The sequence below is a fragment of the Pongo pygmaeus genome, chromosome 19 (genome assembly GCF_028885625.2).
Source record: "Pongo pygmaeus isolate AG05252 chromosome 19, NHGRI_mPonPyg2-v2.0_pri, whole genome shotgun sequence".
Lineage (NCBI taxonomy): Eukaryota > Metazoa > Chordata > Mammalia > Primates > Hominidae > Pongo > Pongo pygmaeus.
This window is the reverse complement of record NC_072392.2, coordinates 16,890,264-16,913,404: the sequence shown is the minus strand read 5'-3', so window position 1 is coordinate 16,913,404 and position 23,141 is coordinate 16,890,264. Positions and strand designations below refer to the sequence as shown.

The 23,141-nt window shown below is 47.4% G+C and overlaps 1 protein-coding gene across 5 annotated transcripts in view; it reads right to left on the bottom strand.

The window, feature by feature from the left end:
• Positions 1-23,141, bottom strand: part of PIGL (phosphatidylinositol glycan anchor biosynthesis class L) — a 134,591-nt gene that overhangs the window by 45,584 nt on the left and 65,866 nt on the right. For all 5 annotated transcript variants that reach the window (XR_010124707.1, XR_010124706.1, XM_054456647.2 and 2 more), the window contains exon 3: positions 4,755-4,845. Coding sequence is in view for 3 of the 5 variants with exons in the window: in XM_054456647.2 (XP_054312622.1) it covers positions 4,755-4,845 (91 nt within the window). In the remaining 2 variants the exon portion in view is untranslated. The remainder of the gene's footprint in view (positions 1-4,754; positions 4,846-23,141) is intronic.

The window sequence follows — 23,141 nt, the reverse complement described above, 5'->3', positions numbered from 1 at the left end:
TTGAGGCCCAGGACCTAGCCTGCTTGACACCCAGAGAAGACACTACTATCCCCCTAGGCTGCTTTCCAAGGATGGTAGCTTTGTACTTTTCTTTTTAACATTTATTTTATTTTGTTTTTTAAAAAATAGAGATGGAGTCTCGCTATATTGCCCAGGCTGGTCATAAACTCCTGGCCACAAGTGATCCTCCCACCTCAGCCTCCCAAAGTGCTAGGATTATAGGCGTGAGCCATTGCACCCAGCCAGCTTTGTACTTTTCAAAACTCTGTCCTGTCTGCCATTCCTTATGGTCTTTATGATGTTCCTGCAGTGCTACAGAGCTGGGACCAGACAGAACCCAGTTTCCTGCATTGATGGCTGCAGAGCCAGCTTTGCTTTGGATGATGATGGAGAGCTTATGCTCTCATCCTGGTGCAGCCCAGGTGAGAAACTCCCTCCCCATGGCTTAGTCTGCGCTCCACACCTCTGTCTGTGCTTCTGTGTTGCTGTTTCATCATCTCTTGTGTACAGCTGAAACTTCTGGGCTGAATGGAAACCCATGCTCAGCTCGAATGATGGCCAGTTATAGCTACACTGGCCACGGTGTTAGTATGATCCTATACTTCTACTATGGCACTAAGTGCAGGCCAGAGAAATTATTCCCAACTGTACTGTCAACTTGAGTTTCCTTATTAATAGCAAGTGTGTCACAAGAAATTTGTTAGTAGGCCGGGCGCAGTGGCTCACGCCTGTAATCCCAGCACTTTGGGAGGCCGAGGCAGGCGGATCATGAGGTCAGGAGATCAAGACCATCCTGGCTAACACTGTGAACCCTGTCTCTACTAAAAATACAAAAAATTAGCCGGGCGAGGTGGCGGGCGCCTGTAGTTCCAGCTACTCGGGAGGCTGAGGCAGGAGAATGGCGTGAACCTGGGAGGCGGAGTTTGCAGTGAGCCGAGATCACGCCACTGCACTCCAGCCTGGGCGACAGAGCGAGACTCTGTCTCAAAAAAAGAAAAAAAAACCACAAAAATGAGCCGGGCGTGGTGGCATGCACCTGTAGTCCCAGGTACTCAGGAGGCTGAGTCAGGAGAATCGCTTGAACCCGGGAGGCGGAGGTTGCAGTGAGCTGAGATCACGCCACTGCACTCCAGCCTAGGCAACAGAGCGAGACTCCATCTCAGGGAAAAAAAAATAAAGAGAGAGAAATTTGTTAGTAAAGAGCTGTTTTATATGATTTCCTTGTTTATAGCAATTAAATCAATTGAAGATTCTCTTGACAATAAAAGTCAACTCACTTGAATGAGTGTGAGCAGCTCAGCACCACAGGAAAGACCTCCAGGCAGGGAATTGGCAGTTAACAGCTGCAGCAGTTTGGTGAGGAGCACTGTCCAGGGGCCTGCTCTAGTTCTTGGAGATATAAAGATACCAAGCACAGCCTTGGCCTTCACAGGCCTTAGTCTAGTTTGCAAGACATAGTCTGCACTTTTAAGAATAAGCAGCAACATATGTTGCAGTACACACAGCAAATACTGCCAGAGCCTCAAAAAGGGCTCATCAAAGTTAGCCTGTCTTGGAGAAGAAGGTCTGGAGGGGTGCCTGGACCACAGATCACTTTTCTGGGACCCAAACATGGGAGACTCTTCTGAAAGCAAGAATGGCACACAGAGTTGCCTGTGCCCCAAAGCTCCTCCCTCAGATACTCAGGGTCAAGGTCAGCTGCAACATGGTCTGAAAAAGAAATCTGGCCCCTCGGCAAAGACCAACGTTGTTCACCAGTGTTCAGGACTTCAGTAAGGGTCAGATTATAGAGGACTTTGAATTCCAAGTTTAAAAAGATGAGAGTAGGCCGGGTGCGGTGGCTCACGCCTCTAATCCCAGCATTTTGGGAGTCCGGGATGGGCGGATCATGAGGTCAGGAGATTGAGACCATCCTGGCCAACATGGTGAAACTCCATCTCTAACAAAAATACAAAAATTATCTGGGCGTGGTGGCGCGCACCTGTAGTCCCAGCTACTCAGAAGGCTGAGGCAGGAGAATCGCTTGAACCAGGGAGTTGGATGTTGCAGTGAGCTGAGATTGCGCCACTGCACTGCAGCCTGGTGACAGAGCGAGACTCTGTCTCACAGAAAAAAAAAAAAAAAGATGAGAGTATCCTACAGCAGGAGCAATTTGGAAGACCAGCAGTTCTCGTGCACTGAAGTAGGGGAGGACAGAGAGTATTTAGGGACTGGGAAGGCACTAGCATGGAAAATGAGGTGCCAGGGAGTACTTCAGGCTGGCCCTGACAACCTCCAACCTCAGCTCTGTCTACATATAGAGGCTGTGGAGGCTCTGAGAACTTCTAACTGTGTGGGCTGAAGAGGAGGCGTAAGAGAACCAAGGCAAGCCCCAGTCAGCACGGCTAGGCATTATTCCTAAGCCCATGAATCTAACACTACCGCTTTCATGCTCAGATCCTCTGGGAAGGGTAAGCAGGGAGTGTGGGGCCTGCAAGCTGCTGGTGACCATTTTTCCAGCCAGGTAAAGGAATAAAACCAACACGCAGAGCAAGATGGAGATAAGTCTGGTAGGGTCAGGGTACCTGAGGCCCATCTGTAGCTCAGCTTTTAGATGACTCAGGGTGAGCAAGTTAGGTGCCTGTTTTGGCCTGTGTGTACTAAATTTCAGTTGTATTTCTGTCATTAGAGAACAAAAACAGTCCAATGAATATATCAATGAAAATCTGCTCTCAGGGCCTGGTGCAGTGGCTCACATCTGTAATCCTAGTGCTTTGGGAGGCCAATGAGGGAGGATAGCTTGAGCCCAGGAGATGGAGACCAGCCTGGCCAACACAGCAACATCCTGTCTCTAAAAAAAAAAATTAGGCCGGGCGTGGTGGCTCACGCCTGTAATCCCAGCACTTTGGGAAGCCGAGGTGGGTGGATCATGAGGTCAGGAGATGGAGACCATCCTGGCTAACATAGGGAAACCCCATCTCTATTGAAAATACAAAAAATTAGCTGGGCGTGGTGGTGGGCGCCTATAGTCCCAGTTACTAGGGAGGCTGAGGCAGGAGAATGGCGTGAACCTGGGAGGCGGAGCTTGCAGTGAGCGGAGATCACACCACTGCACTCCAGCCTGGGCAACAGAGCGAGACTCTGTCTCAAAAAAAAAAAAAAAAAAAAAATTAGAAATTGGCTGGGTGTGGTAGCTCATGCCTGTAATCCCACTACTTGGGAGGCTGAGGCAGGTGGATCACGAGGTCAGGAGTTTGAGACCAGCCTGACCAACATGGTGAAACTCCATCTCTACTAAAAATACAAAAATGAGCCTGGCATGGTGGCACGCTTCTGTAGTCCCAGCTACTCAGGAGGCTGAGGCAGGAGAATCTCTTGAACCTGGGAGGCGGAGGTTGCAGTGAGCCGAGATCCCGCCACTGCACTCCAGCCTGGGCAAGGGAGGGAGACTCTGTCTCAGAAAAAAAAAAAAAAAAATTAGCTGGACATGATGGCATGTGCCTATAGTCCTAGCTACTTGGGAGGCTGAGGCAGCCACTGCACTCCAGCTTGGGCAACAGAGGGAGAACCTGTGTCTTAAAAAAAATAAATAAATAAATAAAAGCCTAATATGTTTCTCTGCCAGCAGGATTCATGTTTTAATGAGAACTTAATCAAAACTTAAGCCAAATGGTGAGGCTTCAAATGTGGAATTTTAGGTATTACCTCATGAAGGATTATTATATATTTTTTGAGTGGTAGACAGTAAGCCTCCTTGGCAACTTTAAAATTGACTATGGGCTAAGCAGTCCTGCTGATCCTAGAAGAGCTGAGACTGGTGTTGCTAGGTTTGTCCACCTTTGCAGTAAATACAAATCTCTGCTATTGCTCTAATTGCATCTAAAATTTTCTTCCTTAGTGGGTATGAATGCATTCTCATATTTTTTTGGAATGAAGAAATCAACGCTTAAAAATCCTGGCTTCACCACCACTTGCTTACCTTCGACAAGCTGCTTGGCCTCTGCAAAACCTCAGTTTCTTCAACGTAAACTGAGAATTTTACTTTTTTTTTTTTTTTCTGAGACAGAGTCTCGCTCTGCCACCCAGGCTGGAGTGCAGTAACACGACCTTTGCGCATTGCAACCTCCGCCTCCCAAGTTCAAGCGATTCTCGAGCCTCAGCCTCCCAAGAAGCTGGGATACAGGCACATGCCACCACACCTGGCTAACTTTTGTATTTTTAATAGAGATGGGGTTTCACCATGCTGGCCAGGCTGGTCTGGAACTCCTGACTTCAGGTGATCCGTCCAACTCAGCCTCCCGATGTGCTGGGATTACAGGCATGAGCCACCATACCCAGCCACAAATTTTACTTTTAAAGTTAAAATGATACTCTGTGAAAATGCTTGGTAAAAGGTGAGGTGAAGTTCTGTATAAATGAGAATCATTGGGCAGGCTCTGGGGGACGTGAAATTTTAGATGGCAGGACAAAGGCGGGGGCTTGAGGGTTTTAAGGAGGACACAGTTTAGAAAAAACTTCTGCCTCTATCTGAGCACTGATAATTTAGTTATTCAGTCTCACACAAGATCGTAAAGATATCAGAAGGTGTGTTTGTTCTTCAGTACCTACTGAAGAGTAGGTACTAACAGTGAGCACTGGAAGTTCTGGCCTCCTTAGAGAGCGGCCCTGGAGAAGGACTGGAAGTAGGAGGGTGGCCACAGGAAAAATTACAGAAACCACCTGGTGTGAATGGGACCAAGACCTCAGGCTTTCCATTCAGGGAGCTGCCCCCTTACCAGATTGATGCCATTCACTTCTATGTGCTGGAGGAGGACTCTGGCCACGTGCTCTGTGTCCCACTGCACACCTGGGTCATCTGGGAAATCCCTACAAGGGAGAAGCACAACTTGAACACCTTTTCTAATCAGGCACAACCTTCTCCCTAAGCTCCAGTAGGTGCGTGCCCAGTTTTATGATAATTACATTGGGGGTAAGGGGTCCCTGCCCTTAAGCTTCAGCAGATTTCAGTTAAGGTGAGATTTACAAACATGAAACAACTAGAAATTAATGCACAATTCCACACAACACACTTTTGGAGCTTTATGCTTGTTGCTGAGGGTAAGAAACAACATCAATGAGACAAAGCTCTGTCCACAAGCTGGGGAGACAAATGTGTTAAAAATGAACTTGAGCACAAGGCATGATGATATGCACTTTATGAGAATATTAGTAATAGTACTTTAATAAAAAGTACAAAGGTATGTTACTTCATTAACCTCATGAACATCTTTTGACAGAGGTTTTTTTTTTTGAGATGGAGTCTCCCTCTGTCACCCAGGCTGGAGTGCAATGGTGAGATCTCGGCTCACTACAACCTTTGCCTCCTGGGTTCCTGCCTCAGCCTCCTGAGTAGCTGGGATTACAGGCACCCACCACCACGCCCGGCTAATTTTTGTATTTTTAGTAGAGATGGGGTTTTGCCATGTTGGCCAGCCTGGTCTTGAACTCCTGACCTCAGCCCAACCTCGGCCTCCCAAAGTGCTGGAATTACTGCTCTGTCGCCTAGGCTGGAGTACAGTGGCACAATCTTGGCTCACTGCAACCTCCACCTCCCGGGTTCAAGCAATTCTCCCACCTCAGTCTCCTGAGTAGCTGGGATTACAGGCACGTGCCACCACACCCAGCTAATTTTTGTATTTATTTATTTATTTTATTTTTTTTCCCGAGTCAGAGTCTCGCTCTGTCACCCAGGCTGGAATGTAATGGCATGATCTCAGCTCACTGTAACCTCCGTCTCCTGGGTTCGAATGGTTCTCCTGCTCAGCCTCCCAAGTAGCTGGGATTACAGGCACCCGCCACCATACCCAGCTAATTTTTTGTATTTTTAGTAGAGACAGGGTTTCACCAAGTTGGCCTGGCTGGTCTTGAACTCCTGACCTCAGGTGATCTGCCCACCTCAGCCTCCCAAAGTGCTGGGATTACAGGTGTGAGCCACTGCGCCTGGCCTTTGACAGAGCCTTTACTGATGAAGTTAAGTAGCTTGTTTGCAAGGCTGTTATAGTTAGATTTTGAATGTAGGTTTTTGCCTGCAAAGCCAAAATGCTTTAGCACTAGGGAGTTGGCTACATCCCCCCTCCATCAGGACTAGGACTTGCTGCATGTCAGGTACAAAGGTCTTTACCAGAATAAACTGCAACTTATCTGTGTCTCCACCTGGCCACACCACAGGCCTATCTCCTTCTCCAACCTGCTGAAATCCTTCCTGTCTCTTTTCTGTGTTTTGATCTATGGTGTCACCTGATATGAGACTAAGGCCTCACCTTAGCCCCCTGTTTTGAAAATATTATTCATAATCTTATAAACTGATACCTATCTCTCTTTGGGTCAGGTCCTACAGCAACACCCATAATGCTACTGAGAGGACATGGGCTCTGCTCCCTACCAGGCAGGCTGTTATCACCTCCCTATGGACAAAGGTCATTAACTGGCCCCCTTTCAGACTTTGGGCAAAGGAGAGTCACTGGAGGTTTTTCAGCACAAAAACAACATGAGCCTCAGCAATAAATAATGTAATTGTTTCCTTTGCTTCAGCTGGTTCATCTGCCAACTCCTTATGGCAGTGGTCCCCAACCTTTTTGGCACCAGGGACCAGTTTCACGGAAGATAGTTTTTCCATAGACAGGGGTGGGGGGCATTAGATCCTCATAGGGGCGTGCAACCTAGATCCCTTGCATGCGGAGTTCAAAATAAGGTTTGCAGTCCTATGAGAATCTAATTCCGCTGCTGATCTGACAGGAGGCAGAGCTCAGGCAGTAATGCTTGCTTGCCCGTCACTCACCTCCTGCTGTGCTGCCTGGTTCCTAACAGGCCACCGACCTGTACTGGTCTGCAGCCTGGGGGTTGGGGACCTCTGCTTTAAGGTGTTTTCTGCAGAGGGCAGCTTTGTACTTTTCAAAGCCCTACCCCGTCGGCCACTCCACGTGGTTCTCATAGTGCTCCTGCAGTGAGCAGGACAGACAGCTCAGCAGGTGGGGGACAAGATCAGGAGAAAGGGATAGTGTGGGATCAGGACAAAGTCCAGTTTTGTTTCCTGGAAATAGAGCTGAATATAGTGTGTAAAACATAAGCCCCTGAGCTCAGACAGCTGAAGGAGAAATAGACAATGGGAACAGCGAAAATGTCTTGGAATGACAACAGCTACATACATACTCCTGGCTGAGAGGTCCACATAAATGTATTAAGGCATCATTTTGAAGAGGGAATACACCAGTAATATTATATGGAACTTTAGCACACGAGAGAAAGGATAGGAGGATAGTAGGCTAAGCCTACTAATTCTTTGTTGTTCTGAGGTTCTAATGTGCTGAAAGATAAACCTCAAAGAGGGGGAAGTTCATGGCTACCTTCCATTTATCTTCAGAGAACTGGGATCTGCTCTTTTGAGGGCGATGCAGGAACAAGTGTTGCTCCATGCCTTTCTTTCGGTGGCTCCACCCAGTCATTGTGGGTGAGGCCAATCATTTATGGAGGGACTTTGGACTGTAAATATCTGCTCTGTGATGTGACACATCTGATAAAGCATCATTACTTTTATGATCAAGTCCAAACTCCTCTTGGTCAGATGTTCAAGTTTTCCCCAATCTATCTCCTATTTTGATTCACTTCCTTTCTCATTATTTGAAAGAGTCAATGAGATAACACAGGTCAGAAAGCATTTAAGAACTGTAGCTCTCCCTCTCCCTCTCCCTCTCATCCTTCAGTCTCTCTCTCCTTCTTTTTTCGGTCTCCCTCTGTTGCCAAAGCTGGACTGTGCTGCCGTGATCTCGGCTCGCTGCAACCTCCCTGCCTCGGGCTCCTGTGACTCTCCTGCCTTGGCCTGCCGAGTGCCTGGGATTGCAGGCGTGCGCTGCCACGCCTGAATGGTTTTTGTGTTTTTGGTGGAGACGGGGTGTCGCCGTGTTGACTGGGATGGTCTCCAGCACCTGGTCTCGAGTGATCTGCCTGCCTCGGCCTCCCGAGGTGCTGAGATTGCAGAGAGTCTCGCTCACTCAGTGCTCAATGGTGCTCAGGCTGGAGTGCAGTGGCGTGATCTCGGCTCCCTACAACCTCCACCTACCAGCCTCCTGCCTTGGCCTCTTAAAGTGCTAAGATTACAGCCTCTGCCCCGCCGCCACCCCGTCTAGGAAGTGAGGAGCGTCTCTGCCCGGCCGCCCCATCTGGGAAGTGAGGAGCGCCTCTGCCCGGCCGCCATCCCGTATAGGAAGTGAGGAACGTCTCTGTCCGGCCGCCCATCGTCTGGGATGTGAGGAGGGTCTCTGCCCGGCTGCCCCATCTGGGAAGTGAGGAGCGCCTCTGCCCAGTCGCCCAACGTCTGGGAAGTGAGGAGCGCCTCTGCCCGGCCGCCCCGTCTGGGAAGTGAGGAGCGCCTCTGCCCGGCCGCCCCGTCTGGGAGGTGAGGAGCGCCTCTGCCTGGCCGCCCTGTCTGGGAGGTGTACCCAACAGCTCCGAAGAGACAGCGACCATCGGGAGCGGGCCATGAGGACGATGGCGGTTTTGTTGAAAAGAAGAGGGGGAAGTGTGGGGAAAGGAAGGAGAGATCAGATTGTTGCTGTGTCTGTGTAGAAAGAGGTGGGCATAGGAGACTCCATTTTGTTCTGACTAGGAGAAATTCTTCTGCCTTGGGATGCTGTTGATCTATGGCCTTTCCCCCAGCCCCGTGCTCTCTGAAACATGTGCTGTGTCAACTCAGGGTTAAATGGATTAAGGGCGGTGCAAGATGTGCTTTGTTAAACAGAGTCATCACCACTCCCTAATCTCTAGTACCCAGGGGCACAAACAATGCAGAAGGCCGCAGGGACCTCTGCCTAGGAAAACCAGAGACCTTTGTTCATGTGTTTATCTCCTGACCTTCTCTCCACTATTATCCTATGACCCTCCCATATCCCCCTCTCCGAGAAACACCCAAGAATCATCAATAAATACTTCATAAATTAAAAAAAAATAATAAAATAAAAATAAATTAAAAAAAATAACTGTAAAAAGGGCCGGGAACGGTGGCTCACGCCTGTAATCCCAGCACTTTGGGAGGCCGAGGCGGGCGGATCACGAGGTCAGGAGATCGAGACCATCCTGGCTAACATGGTGAAACCCCGTCTCTACTAAAAATACAAAAAAAATTATCCGGGCGTGGTGGCAGGCGCCTGTAGTCCCAGCTACTTGGGAGGCTGAGGCAGGAGAGTGGTGTGAACCTGGGAGGTGGAGCTTGCAGTGAGCCGAGACCGCGCCACTGCATTCCAGCCTGGGCAACCGAGTGAGACTTCAAGAACTGTAAAGAAATGTGTAAACATCAAAAGCGTGGCTGTTATTGCTGCATTAGCCTAATTTAAACCCTCCTTTAAAAAAAAAGAAAGAACTCCCCAATCTTTCTTTCTCTCTTTTTTTTTTTTTTTGAGATGGAGTCTCACTCTGTCGCCCAGGCTAGAGTGCAGTGGAGCGATCTCAGCTCACTGCAACCTCCGCCTCCCAGGTTCAAGGGATTCTCCTGCCTCAGCCTCCCCAGTAGCTGGGACTACAGACACCTGCCACCATGCTTAGCTAATTTTTGTATTTTTAGTAGAGACGGGGTTTCACCATATTGGCCAGGCTGGTCTCAAACTCCTGACCTTGTGATCCGCCCACCTCAGTCTCCCAAAGTGCTGGGATTACAGGCGTGAGCCACTGCCCCTGGCCCCCAGTCCTTCTTTCTTGCAGTCCCTTGCAGAGCTCTTTGATGGCCACTTCTACGAGCGGTTTATGATTTCAAAGTGGGGTAGGCACCACAGGAGATGTGTAAGATGACTCATTGAGGTAAAGCAATGAATCACCAGGACTTCTATTTACCTGTTTTTCTGTTTAAATTTATATTTTGTAGCTATTTTATAAGGCATCATATACCAACAGGGTTTAACATGTACACAATTTGAGTAAATAAGTACATAAATACGGAGGTGCAAGCTCAAATGTTGTTTCTTGCCATTAGGGGAGTGTGATAAAAATGTTTGGAGATCACTAGTCTAATCTACTCATTCTTTATTTTTCATTTTTTCTCCTGAATATTTTATTTTATTTATTTATTTTTGAGATGGAGTTTTGGTCTTGTTGCCTAGGCTGGAGTGCAATGGCACCATCCTGGCTCACTGCAACCTCTGCCTCCCCGGTTCAAGTGATTCTCTTGCCTCAGCCTCCCGAGGAGCTGGGATTACAGGCATGTGCCACCACGCCTGGCTAATTTTGTATTTTTAGTAGAGACAGGGTTTCACCATATTGGCCAGGCTGGTCTCAAACTCCTGACCTCATGATCCACCCACCTTGGCCTCCCAAAGTGCTGGGATTACAGGCGTGAGCCACCACGCCCGGCTGATATTTTATTTTTTTGAGACAGAGTCTTGCTCTGTCACCCAGGCTGGAATGTGGTGGTACAATCACAGCTCACTGGAGCCTTGACCTCCAGGCTCAAGTGAACCTCCCACCTCAGCCTCCCACCTGTAGCTGAGATTACAGGTGTGAGCCACCAAGCCCAGATAATAACTCAGTGATTTTTAGTACATGTATGGAATCTCTACATTTTATTTTACTAGTATTTTACATATATATATATATATATTTTTTTTTTTTTTTTTTTTTTTTGAGACGGAGTCTTGCTCTGTCACCTAGGTTGGAGTGCAGTGGCACGATCTCAGCTCACTGCAACCTCCGCCTCCTGGGTTCAAGCGATTCTCCTGCCTCAGCCCGTCAGTAACCGGGATTACAGGTGTGTGCCACCATGCCTGGCTAGTTTTTGTATTTTCAGTACAGACAGGGTTTCACCACGTTGGCCAGGCTGGTCTAGAACTCCTGACCTCAGATGATCCACCCGCCTCAGCCTCCCAAAGTGCTGGGATTACAGACTACATATATTTAATTCTTGACTCTCCAACTTATCATAAGTCCCCTGATGGACGGATATTACATGAGCCATTAATCAGTCAAGGTCTAGCCAAGCAAATGGAGACCACCAGGTATTTCAGAAGGAATTTAATATAGAGACCTGTTTACCCACTGTATGGGAAGAGCTGAGAGGCCAAACAGGGAACAGTGAAACAACGCAGAGACTGGCAACAGCAGAAGGGCACCACCGCCTCTAAGATGGGACACCAGAGCCATGGAAGGGCAGCGGTGGTGGGAACTAGATGTCAGGAGAACTAGCTAGATGTCAGGGAAAATACCAACCTGCTGATGGACATGCCACTTAGGGTGGAGGATGGGGGAAATACCTGGTTCTTCCCTCTGCTACCTCCTAGCCATCCATCATTGCCATCTACTGGTCAAAACCCTCCAGAAGCCAATGGACATGGGAACCTGGAAACTGTAGTTTCCATTGAAATAGAGCAAAGGCATAAGATAGAGGCAATTTCTTACTCACGGCAGGTGTTAAATGGATATTTACTTTCAATTGCTGCTCAATCTTGGCCCTAAACCTTCAAAGGACAGCAGCAGTCTGGCCACTTGCCTCTCACTGTCTAAGAGTTTTCCAGCTTTATGGAAAAGCAATAACCTGCCAGGTGCTTGGTTACAGAGGGCAGTGGGGAGAACTGTACTGGGGGACATGGGGGCACCACAGGGCAATCAAGATTCAAGGCTCAGGGAAGGGAGACATGGCAAGGGTTAATAGCCAGCTTCACCCCAGAAGCTCAAGGACAGAGTACCGTCCATGATTACAGTGGTCCAGTGTCACGAGCAGGCAATGTGATGTGGCAGAGAGAACATGGGGTAGGATGACACAGAACCCGAGTTCTAGCTCCCCTGCTTTCCATGTGACCTGGCAGGAGCTGCATCATCAGTAAAGATAAAATAATTCTGGGATGCACCTGATGACCGCCTGAGAGTCCTTCCAACTCTTAAGTCTAGGACTGTGTCATAAGCAAATGATTGATCTCACCTACTATCAGGGGGTGGAGCCACTAAAAGAAAGGCATGGAGCAACACCTGTTCCTGTGAGCCTTTCTCCAAGTGAGCTTCCCTCACAGAGCAAAGACGCTGCTATCAGGTATGACACAGATAACCTCCCAAAAGCCAGAGACCAGATCTCTCATTGGGCAAGGCCAAATTCTTTACTACACACCTTCCTTGTATTTAGAAACCTTCACTGAACTCCTCTAACAACTATAGCTTAGACTACCCCACTTCGTACCTGATTTGAATAGTATTCTATTATTTTCTGTTGTTTTGTGTGTCTCTTTAGCTAAAGTTAAAATATAAGACTAGGCCTGTGCCTTATTCTTCTATTTCTTAGGTGGTACATGGTACAACTCAAGTCAATGAAAAATTTTTTAAAATAAATAAACAAGAAGTAATTGTGCTTCTACCCTATGCAAGGAAGTGCGTTAGGGGGTTTAATAAGCACTAGTTGCTTGACAGAAGTACTCTGTATTTGGATGAACCAAAGGCAATTATACCAGCCACTGGGGGATGATGCATGTAAGCATGTAAGCAAGATGTTTGAAAGATCGCAATTTTTTTTTTTTTTTGAGACGGAGTCTCCTTCTGTCACCCAGGCTGGAGTGCAGTGGCGCGATCTCGGCTCACTGCAACCTCCACCTCCCGGCTTCACGTCATTCTCCTGCCTCAGCCTCCCAAGTAGCTGGGACTACAGGCGCCCGCCACCATGCCCGGCTAAGTTTGTTTTTGTATTTTTAGTAGAGACAGGGTTTCACCGTGTTAGCCAGGATGGTCTCGATCTCCTGACCTCGTGATCCACCCACCTCGGCCTTCCAAAGTGCTGGGATTACAGGCGTGAGCCACTGCGCCCGGCCGAAAGATTGCAATTTTATAAAACAGATTAGGGGTAAAAAGTGTATACATTGGGCAAAAGGGCAAAATATCCTAATGGAGCCCCTTCCCCTCAATACAGGAAAATATAAAATTTGATGCTGGGAAATTTCAAACAGATAAATGTAGAAAAAACTCCTTTTAGACTAACTATCTGAGCTGTTCTTTGCCTAAAGTTCAACCCTAATCAGCTCAAGGCCTGAGTCCAAGTATAGTTTCTGTCTTCTCTAATACAGTAACAATTCTACCCTAGATAAACATGTTGTAAGTCAGTTTTTGGATGCTTCCTTAAGAGACAGTTGGTGAACGATAGTTGCCCCAGTTTTCTTTGTCTAGTCCCTCTTCCTGATAACTAGAACAGGAGAAGCCCTCTTGGTCTGTGAAGTAATCTTAGGTATGAAGCCAGACAGAGCAGAGTAATGAAAAAGGAGGAAACCAAGCTGCAAGGACTCTGGGGAGTGAGCCATCACACGGTCCCAGATAGCACTCCTCCTCCTACCACAGTTATTGTGGGTCATCTGCTATTTGCAGCAAAGCCAAATTCTCATTTATAGATGCCATAATTTTTTAAAGCCTCCCTACCATCAATTATTTAGGTTGTTTCCAATTTTTTAGCATTGTAAAAAGGTTGTAATGAGCATCCTTATCCATAACTCTGTATGCCTCTCTCAATATTTCTTTGTGATAAAATCATAAATGTAACTTCTGAGTCAATGGTGAAATGAAAAGCACATGTGTGGATCTCTCTTGTAAGAACTCTGCTATGAAGAGTAGATGGAAAGTGTGTTAACTTGCAAGGCGTACAGCATCCAAGGAGTGTTTTTTTTTAAAGAGAAATATTTGTATATTTTATAGGCTGAAACGAAAAACTAATAAGTACAATTTATATTAAGAGCTCCCTTCCAGCCGGGCACGTTGGCTCATGCCTGTAATCCCAGCACTTTAGGAGGCTGAGGCGGGTGGATCACCTGACATCAGGAATTCGAGACCAGCCTGGCCAACACGGTGAAGCACGTCTCTACTAAAAATAAAAAAATTAGCTGGGTTTGGTGGTGCGTGCCTGTAATCCCAGCTACTCAGGAGGCTGAGGCAGGAAAATCACTTGAACCTGGGAGATGGAGCTTGCAGTGAGCCGAGATCATGTCACTGTACTCCAGCCTGGGTGACAGAGCAAGGCTCCATCTCAAAAAAAAAAAAGAGCTCCATTACTTTGAAAAATCTAAGGTGTTTTAATATTATCTACTTTTTAATCCTTTTTAAATTTTATAGCCATGGGGTCTTGCTATGTTGCCCAGGCTAGTCTTAAACTCCTGGTATCAAGTGATCCTCCTGCCTCAGCCCTATTTTCTTTTTTCTTTCTTTTTTTTTTTGAGATTGAGTCTCACTCTCTTGCCCAGGCTGGAGTACAGTGGCACGATCTCTGCTCACTGCAACCTCCGCCTCCCAGGTTCAAGTGATTCTTCTGCTTCAGCCTCCCGAGTAGCTGGGATTACAGGCACCCGCCATCATGCTTGGCTAATTTCTGTACTTTTGTAGAGACAGGGTTTCACCATGTTGGCCAGGCTGGCTCGAACTCCTGACCTCAGGTGACCCGCCCTCCTCTGCCTCCCAAAGTGCTGGGATTACAGGTGTGAGCCACCGCACCCAGCCAGGTCCTATTTTCTTATCCTTGTAAGCTCCCTGAAAAATCCATATAATTTACTTCTTTTTTTTTTTTGAGCCAGAGTCTCGCTCTGTTGCCCAGGCTATAGTGCAGTAGCGCAATCTCAGCTCACTGCAACCTTTATCTCCTGGGTTCAAGCGATTCTCCTACTTCAGCATCCTGAGTAGCTGGGACTACAGGCGCCCGCCTCAGCTAATTTTTGTATTTTTAATGAAAATGGGTTTTCATCACGTTGGCCAGGCTGTTCTCAAACTTCCGACCTCAAGTGATCCACCCGCCTCAGCCTCCAAAGTGCTGGGATTACAGGCGCGAGCCACCACGCCCAGCCCCATGTAATTTACTTCTTTCCACAGTTGGAAAGAACTGGTTAAAAGAGATTTACTTAGTACACATGGACTTATACAAGCACTAACGGGGCTGAGAATATAAAAGAATGCACATATGGTAAAGACCACAATTTTATCTTGTTAACTGACTCTCCCCCTTGGAAATTACTTGTATGTAATTCAAAATCAATTTGAAAGCAGAAGTCAAGCCTCAAAGAGTAGTCAAGCTTTACACTTAAAGAATATCTGGGGGCCACGTGTGGTGGCTCACACCTATAATCTCAGCACTCTGGGAGGCCAAAGTGGGAGGACCACTTGAGCACAGGAGTTCAAGACCAGCCTGGGCAACATAGTGAGACCCTGTCTCTACAAATAAAAAAAAAATTAGCTGACAGTGGTGGCATGCGTGTGGTCCCAGCTACTTGAGAGGCTGAGGCAGGAGGATTGCCAGAGCCCCAGAGGTGAAGGCTCCAGTGAGCTGTGATCGCACCACTGTACTTCAACCTGGGTGAGAAACAGCAACAACAACAACAAAAAAGTTTGGGTTGGGCGCGGTAGCTCATGCCTGTAATCCTAGGACTTTGGGAGGCCAAGGAGGGAGAATTGCTTGGGTCAGGGCTTCAAGACCATTCGGAGCTACATCTCTACAAAAAAAAAATTTAAAAAATTAGCCAGGTCAGTGGCATGCACCTGTAGTCCTAACTACTTGGGAGGCTGAGGCATAAGGATCACTTGAGCCTGGGAGATCAAGATTGCAGTGAACCATAACCACACCACTGCACCTGCAGCCTGGGTAACAGAATGAGACCCTGTCTCAAAAGAGAGAGAAGGGGAGATGAGGGGAGGGGAGGGGACAGATCACTCCTGTAATCCCAGGCAGGTGGATCACTTGAGGTCAAGAGCTCGAGACCAGCCTGGCCAACATGTTGAAACCCCATCTCTACTAAAAATACAATAATTAGCCAGGTGTGTTGGCGCATGCCTGTAGTCCCAGCTACTCGGGAGACTGAGGCAGGAGAATCACTTGAACCCAGGAGGTGGAGGTTGCAGTGAGCACCTGCATTCCAGCCTGGGCAACAGAGCGAGACTCCATCTCAAAAAAAAAAAAAAGGCAAAAAAAGAAGGCCGGGTGCTGTAGCTCATGCTTGTAATCCCAGCACTTTGGGAGGTCAAGGTGGGCGGATCACCTGAGGTCGAGAGTTTGAGACCAGCCTGACCAACATGGAGAAACCTCATCTCTACTAAAAATACAAAATTAGCCGGGCTTGGTGATGGGCGCCTGTAATCCCAGCTACTTGGGAGGGTGAGGCAGGAGAATCGCTTTAACCCAGGAGGCGGAGTTTGCAGTGAGCCAAGATTGTGCCACTGCACTCCAGCCTGGACAACAAGAGCGAAACTCTGTCTTTAAAAAAAGAAAAGAAAAGAAAAGGAAAGTCTAGCATTGCCCTCCCTATGTGACATAGGCATGAACCAGGCAATGGATTTGCTCCAGCAAAAGACAGGTATTCTGGTGCAATTCCCTTGCTACTTATGACTTTTCAAATCCAGACTTTTGCAGCTCTACAGGGAATGGTCATAAAGTTACTGAGCTTAGAGTTCCTAGAAACTTCCTTTCATTTTAAGCAAGGTCCTTTGTGACTTTTACTGCAATTTTAATCAAAGAGTATGGAAATTTCTCGGATGCTGATGTGCGTGGGTAAGTTTGCAAAGATGTAAAGCTGAGTTAAGCCTGCCTAAAACAGATGGATATGGAGGACTGAAGCCAAGTTTCCAGCCAGGTTTTATCCAAGTAAAGGAGAGATGACAAATCTGAAGAATGGAGCTGGATGAGATAGCATCATATACTGCTGGTGCAGGACGAAGATAACTAGAGATTGCATCAGGCAGTTGCTGAATCCTCCTTTGTTGACATACTGCTCTCCTTTCAGAATTCCAGTCCATAGGGTTTATCTCACCTGGCCCTCTCAACTCAGAAATGATAAAAGGCAAGCTGTGAAATATCTGGTAAGGTTGTACCTTGCACCTAAACCTTCCGATACAGAGACCTGTGGTCTTTGCACTCCATCACTTTACGTCTCAAATCAGAATTCCAGTCCATACAGTTTATCTCACCTGAATTTCTCAGCTCAGAAATGATAAAAGACAAGCTCTGAAATATCTGGTAAGGTTGTACCTTGCACCTAGACCTTTGAATACAGAGACTTGTGGTCTTTGCACTCCATCACTTTACATCTCAAATCAGTCAGGTGGTGTTTCCTGATAAGAAGCCAGCCAAAGAGAACTGAGAATAAAAGGCAAAATTTTCAAGATGGTTCACAGAGGAAATCTGAGGACTACTTAAAACATTAAAGAGACCTATTAAAGAATTTTTAGCTAGGTGCGGTGGCTCATGCCTGTAATCCCAGCACTTTGGAAGGCCGAGGCGGGCGGATCACTGAGGTCAGGAGTTTGAGGCCAGCCTGACCAATATGGAGAAACCCCGTCTCTACTAAAAATACAAAATTAGCCAGGCACAGTGGCGCATGCCTGTAATCCCAGCTACTCGGGAGGCTGAGGCAGGAGGATTGCTTGAACCTAGGAGGCGGAGGTTGAGGTGAGCCAAGATCGCGCCATTGCACTCCAGCCTGGGCAACAAGAGCGAAACTCCGTTTCAAAAAAAAAAGAAAAGAAAAAAAAAGAATAATAGTAATAGGCTGGAGGCAGTGGCTCACGCCTGTAATCCCAACACTTTGGGAGGCCGAGGCGGGTGGATCATGAGGTCAGGAGTTTAAGACCAGCCTGGCCAACATGGAGAAACCCCGTCGCTACTAAAAATATAAAAATTAGCCGGGCGTGGTGGCAGGCACCTGTAATCCCAGCTACTCGGGAGGCTGAGGCAGGAGAATAGCCTCAACCTGGGAGGTAGGGGCTGCAGTGAGCTGAGACTGAGCTACTGAACTCCAGCCTGGGCAACAAGAGCAAGACTTCATCTCAGAAAAAAAGAAAGAAAAAGAAACAAAGAAAGAAAGAAAGAAAGAAAGAAAGAAAGAAAGAAAACAGGCAATTTAGAAAAGAAGAAATGCAAACTGCCAACATATATTCCTTCTGCTTCTCAGAAAGAATCAAATAAATGCAAAATTAAAGCAAGATGTCTGTGTTGGAGAAAGACACAGAAAAAGGCGCACTGTTATGTATTGCTGGTATGAGTTTAAATTGCTACATCTCAGGAAGAAGGTAACTTGCCTGTATGTGAATATCTGTGCCCTTTGACCCTGTGTTTCTAGAAATCTAACCTAAGGAAATAATTAGAGAAGCCTAAAGGCCAACGTCAGCTCAGGCAGAGAGATATCACTTTCACCGCAATTGGAGTGGAAAGAGGTCGGCAGTTCTGTTGCTCTGCACCAGGGAGCAATTTCTCTAACTTCCTGAATTGTGGCTTATGAAATATGCTAAAGATAACACAAGAGTTTTTTTGGGCATGTTCAGAGTAAGAGCAAAGAAAGCACAGATACACCCACGGTAAGGAATGTCAACGTATAACAGGACAAAAAAACCCTAGTCACTAAACTTTAATTTTGCTTCTGACTTCTCAGTCAAAAAGAATGAGACTCAGACGAAAGAGGAACAGAAATATACTTAGAGGAATTGAATTTTGAAAACAAAAATAAGTCTGTGAGAGAAATTCTTAAAGGGCTCTGAATGTATTCAAGTCTCAGCTCCCCTAGGAAGAAGGCTTAGTGTGTACTTTATTGGGGACTGTGACCCCAGGAGCAGAAGCCACTGACAGATGGAGAAGGCAGGGAAGCAGGGATGCTCTGTTGATGTGGCCCTACTTATGGGCACTGGCTGTGTGATCACACAGGACTGTCTGAAAGTTGTAAGAAAATCATCTTACAACTGTCCATCTTCCCAGGAAGATAAAGAAGGAAGTATTTATCTCCATAGGCTGTTACCTCTCTAATCTTTCAGAGTTGAGCCCACTTGGGGACCGCAGGGCAGTGGCAAGCCCTGGGGCAGACAGCAGGAGGAGCAGTGTGAGGCTGAGGCGAGGGGCTGTGAGCTGGAACCAGCCTGAGGCTTCTCAGTGCCTGCACAGCCATGGCTGGAGAAAGGCATCTGGAGGGGTCCCCAGGGACCCACACCAGCAGAGCGGGCCTCCGAGAGAATGAAATCATTGTACATTTAAGTGATCTGGACGAAGCACACACTATGTGCCAAACAGAGGGCTGAGTTTTAGGGATATAAACATGAATACAAGTCATGGTCCCTTCCCTTAGGAAGCTTAGGGCCAATGAGGCAGAGGTTCGGGCTGCTGCAGGATGAGCAGTTGGCTGAGGGAAGGAGAGACGGGCAGGGGAAGAGGTGAGGAATCCAGGCAGGTTCGGGGTACCATCAGTCAGTGGCTATTTAAGCACATGAGGCACCTCATGAATATGATGGCATTGCGCGTCTGGCTCTGAGGAGAAAGAGACTACTATTTTGGAAGCTAAGAACACAACAGAAGAAGCCAACTCTTGCCAGTCTTTAAGTGTGACACGTACAAGCCCGACGACTCCTTCCCTGGGGTGTATTTAGCAAACACAGTGTTAATACCTCTGGAAAAGGTCCCAAACTCTAAGTCCGGCCCTAGACCTTAATGTTCAGGAAACAAGCCAGGCTGAAAGAGTTCATTAAAATAACGTTGTGTTTTTTCCCCCCACTGGCTGAATATCCTCAAACAGTGACCTTTCCTACACATTCTAATGAGTCACACTGGCCAGCACATTTTAGTCGGGAGAGTCACGGAAACCCTTTGTGAAAATCTGTGGGGTTGTGTGTCCCTTCAGTCACCAAGTGCTGGCGAGGGAAGCCCCCCTTCCTTCTTCTCCCCAGCTAAGCAAGCCCAGGGGCCCAGGTCTTTCTCCCCCAGACCTAGCCCTACACAGAGCAGGAGATTTCGCAGCTTCCGCTGCTGGAACTCAAGCAGGGTTGGGTAACAGCTTATCTCTGAAAACCGAGTCCCACTTTTGCACACTGCACTCTGAACTTTAATACAGACGGAGGCGGCTCACACGCCCTTATTTGGTCTTGTGGCTTGTACAGTGCAAGCCGGAAGGTTCAGCCACCCCTCCACCCACCTCTGGCCCATCTCTAAACTCGATTATTTCCTTTGTCATCCAAAGCGAGTAAAGGTCAGTAGAGTTCAGAGCTAACATTAAGGCTAGCCAAGGACGTGGAAGCCTAACCTGGGACTGCCAATATCGCCCCCCAAGGGCCACTGTGGGAGGCAGCAACTGTCTCCTGGTCTGAGGGCCTGGCACTAGCGTCGCTGCTCCAACTACAGGAGTGTGAAGAAATGAAGTCTAAGCTGCAGGGAGGTTGCAGCAGGGTCCAACAACTTCTGGGGGTGTCTCTGCACCGCCAAGGACTAACCTAAGCCATACGCAGAGAAAAGAAATAGGCGAAAAGATGAGTAAGAGAAGGAAAAGGCGTTCTGAGAAAAAGAAAAAGGACTGAAAAAAGAGGTATATAAAGATCAATGCACTTTTATTAAGTATCTGCTGTGATAAGGACCTCATTTCTAAGCAGCTTAGGAGCCCAGACAGACCAAATGCCCTAAGAGAGCCTTTTCCACATACGGCTTGAAGCCCCCAAATCTAACCATAAAATGGATGTTTTTTTTTTTTTTTGGAGACGGAGTCTCACTCTGTCGCCCAAGCTGGAGAGCTGTGGCCCAACCTCTGCTGCCCGGGTTCAGGCGATTCTCCTGCCTCAGCCTCCCCAGTAGCTGGGATTACAGGCACCTGCCACTGCGCCTGGCTAATTTTTGTAGTTTTAGTAGAGATGGGGTTTCACCATCTTGGCCAGGCTGGTCTTGAACTCCTGACCTTGTGATCCACCTGCCTTGGCCTCCCAAAGTGCTGGGATTACAGGCGTGAGCCACCGCGCCCAGCCTGGATTTTTCCTTTCTCATAGGACATAAAAAGGATTAGCAAGTCATGAGCGCTAGGTATTATACCGAAATCAGTTACCTGTGTTCTCCTTCCCAGAAAGATGCATTTCGTATTATTTCAACAAATAAAGTACATAAAGCTTGCAAAGTCCTTGTGAGAAATCTTTCTTCAAAAATTGCCAATTTGGCCAGGTGTGGTGTCTTATCCCTGTAATCTCAGCCTTTTGGGAGGCTGAGGTGGGAGGGCTGCTTGAGGCCAGGAGTTTAAGACCAGCTGGGCAACACTAGTAAGATCCTGTCTCTACAAATATATTCTTTAATTGCCTATTTGCTATCTAATGTTGTAACCACCCAGTGGGTTCACCTTGCCTGCTGCCTAGACAGAGTCGATTTATCAATACACGGGAATTGCAATAGAGAAAGAGTAATTAATTCATGCAGAGCCGGCTGTAATTAATTCATGCAGAGCCAGCTGTAATGGAGACCGGAGTCTTATTACTCAAATCAGTCTCCCGTAGCATTCTGGAATCAGAGTTTTTAAGGACAGCTTGGTAGGTTGGGGGAAGCCAGTTAGTGAGGAGTGCTGATTGGTAAAGTAGGAGATGAAATCATAGAGAATTGAAGCTGTCCTCGTGTGCTAAGTCAGTTCCTGGGTGGCGGCCACAAGATCAGATGAGCCAGTTAATTGATCTGGGTGGTGTCAGCTGATTCAAGTGCAGGGCTGCAAAATATCTCAAGCACTGATCTTAGGAGCAGTTTAGGGAGGGTCAGAATCTTGTAGCCCCCAGCTGCATGACTCCTAAAATATAATTTTTAATTTTGTGCCTAATTCGTTAGTCCTACAAAGGCAGTCTAGTCCCCAGGCAAGAAGGAGATTTGTTTTGAGAAGGGGCTGCTATCATCTTTGTTTTAAACTATGAACTGGCCGGGTGCGGTGGCTCACATCTGTAATCCCAGCACTTTGGGAGGTGGAGGAGAATGGATTGCCCGGCCTTGAACCTGTTTATAAAAGCAGCTTTCGGGCTGGGCACAGTGGCTCATGCCTGTAATCCCAGCACTTTGGGAGGCCGAGGCAGGCAGATCACCTGAGGTCAGGAGTTCAAGACCAGCCTGGCCAACATGGTGAGACCCCGTCTCTGCTAAAAATGCAAAAAATTAGCTGGGTGTGGTGGTGGGCGCCTGCAATCCCAGCTACTCAGGAGGCTGAGGCAGGAGAATCGCTTGAACCTGGGAAGCGGAGGTTGCAGTGAGCCGAGATCGCACCGTTGCACTCCAGCCTGGGCAACAAGAGTGAAACTCCATCTCAAAAAAAAAAAAGAAAGAAAACCAGCTTTCATGAGCAATATCTTGGTGGCCACCCAAGTTCACGATGAGGCAGATGCGGGATGTATTTCCCTCTCTATGAGGCAACGCTCACAGACCAGGAAGGGAACTATGAGATAGGGCTTTAAGCTTGATCAATGGATTCTGATTGAAGTTAAGTGGGTTCTTACTCGTATTCAACAGCATTAATAGTAATTGCTAACTCCTTAATAATTCAATAAGAGCTTTTGTATAATCGGTGATTTAAAAAGTTTTACAAAATCTTCACACTATTCAATTGTTTAATATAGATTAACATCTCTCTCTCTCTTTCTTATTTTTTTTAAGAGACAGGGTCTCAGTCTGTTGCTTAGGCTGACCTTGAACTCCAGGTCTCAGATGATCCTCCCACCTCAGCCTCCCAAAGTGCTCAGATTACAGGTGTGAGCCACGGCACCTGGCCAAATTAACACCTCTTCTAAGAGCAGTGAGTCTTGAATGGGAATGGCTCCTCAGAAATATCTTTTTTTTTTTTTTTTTGAAATAGGGTCTTGCCTTCCTCAGCCTCTTGAGTAGCTGGGACTACAGGCATGCACAACCACGGCCAGCTAATTAAAACAATTGTTTTGGCCAGGCATGGTGGCTCACACCTGTAATCCCAGCACTTTGGGAGGCTGAGACTGGCAGATCACCTGAGGTCAGAAGTTAGACACCATCCTGGCCAACATGGTGAAACCCCATCTCTACTAAAAATACAAAAATTAGCTGGGCATAGTGATGTGCGACTGTAATCCCAGCTACTTGGGAGGCTGAGGCAGGAGAATCGCTTGAACCCGGGAGGCAGAAGTTGCAGTGAGCCAAGATCATGCCATTACACTCCAACCTGGGCGACAGAGTGAGAATCTGCCTAAAAAAAAAAAAAAATTTTTTTTTGGTAGACATGGGGTCTTGCCATGTTGCCCAGGCTGGTCTTGTACTCCTGGGCTCAAGTGATGCTCCCGCTTCAGCCTCCCAAAGTGCTGGGATTGAGCCACTGCACCTGGCCAGAGATATCTTTTGAAGTAGACATTGCTTACTATTACTGGCTGCTGGACCCATAATGGGGGCTGAGTCCTATGACCAGCCTGGACATTTT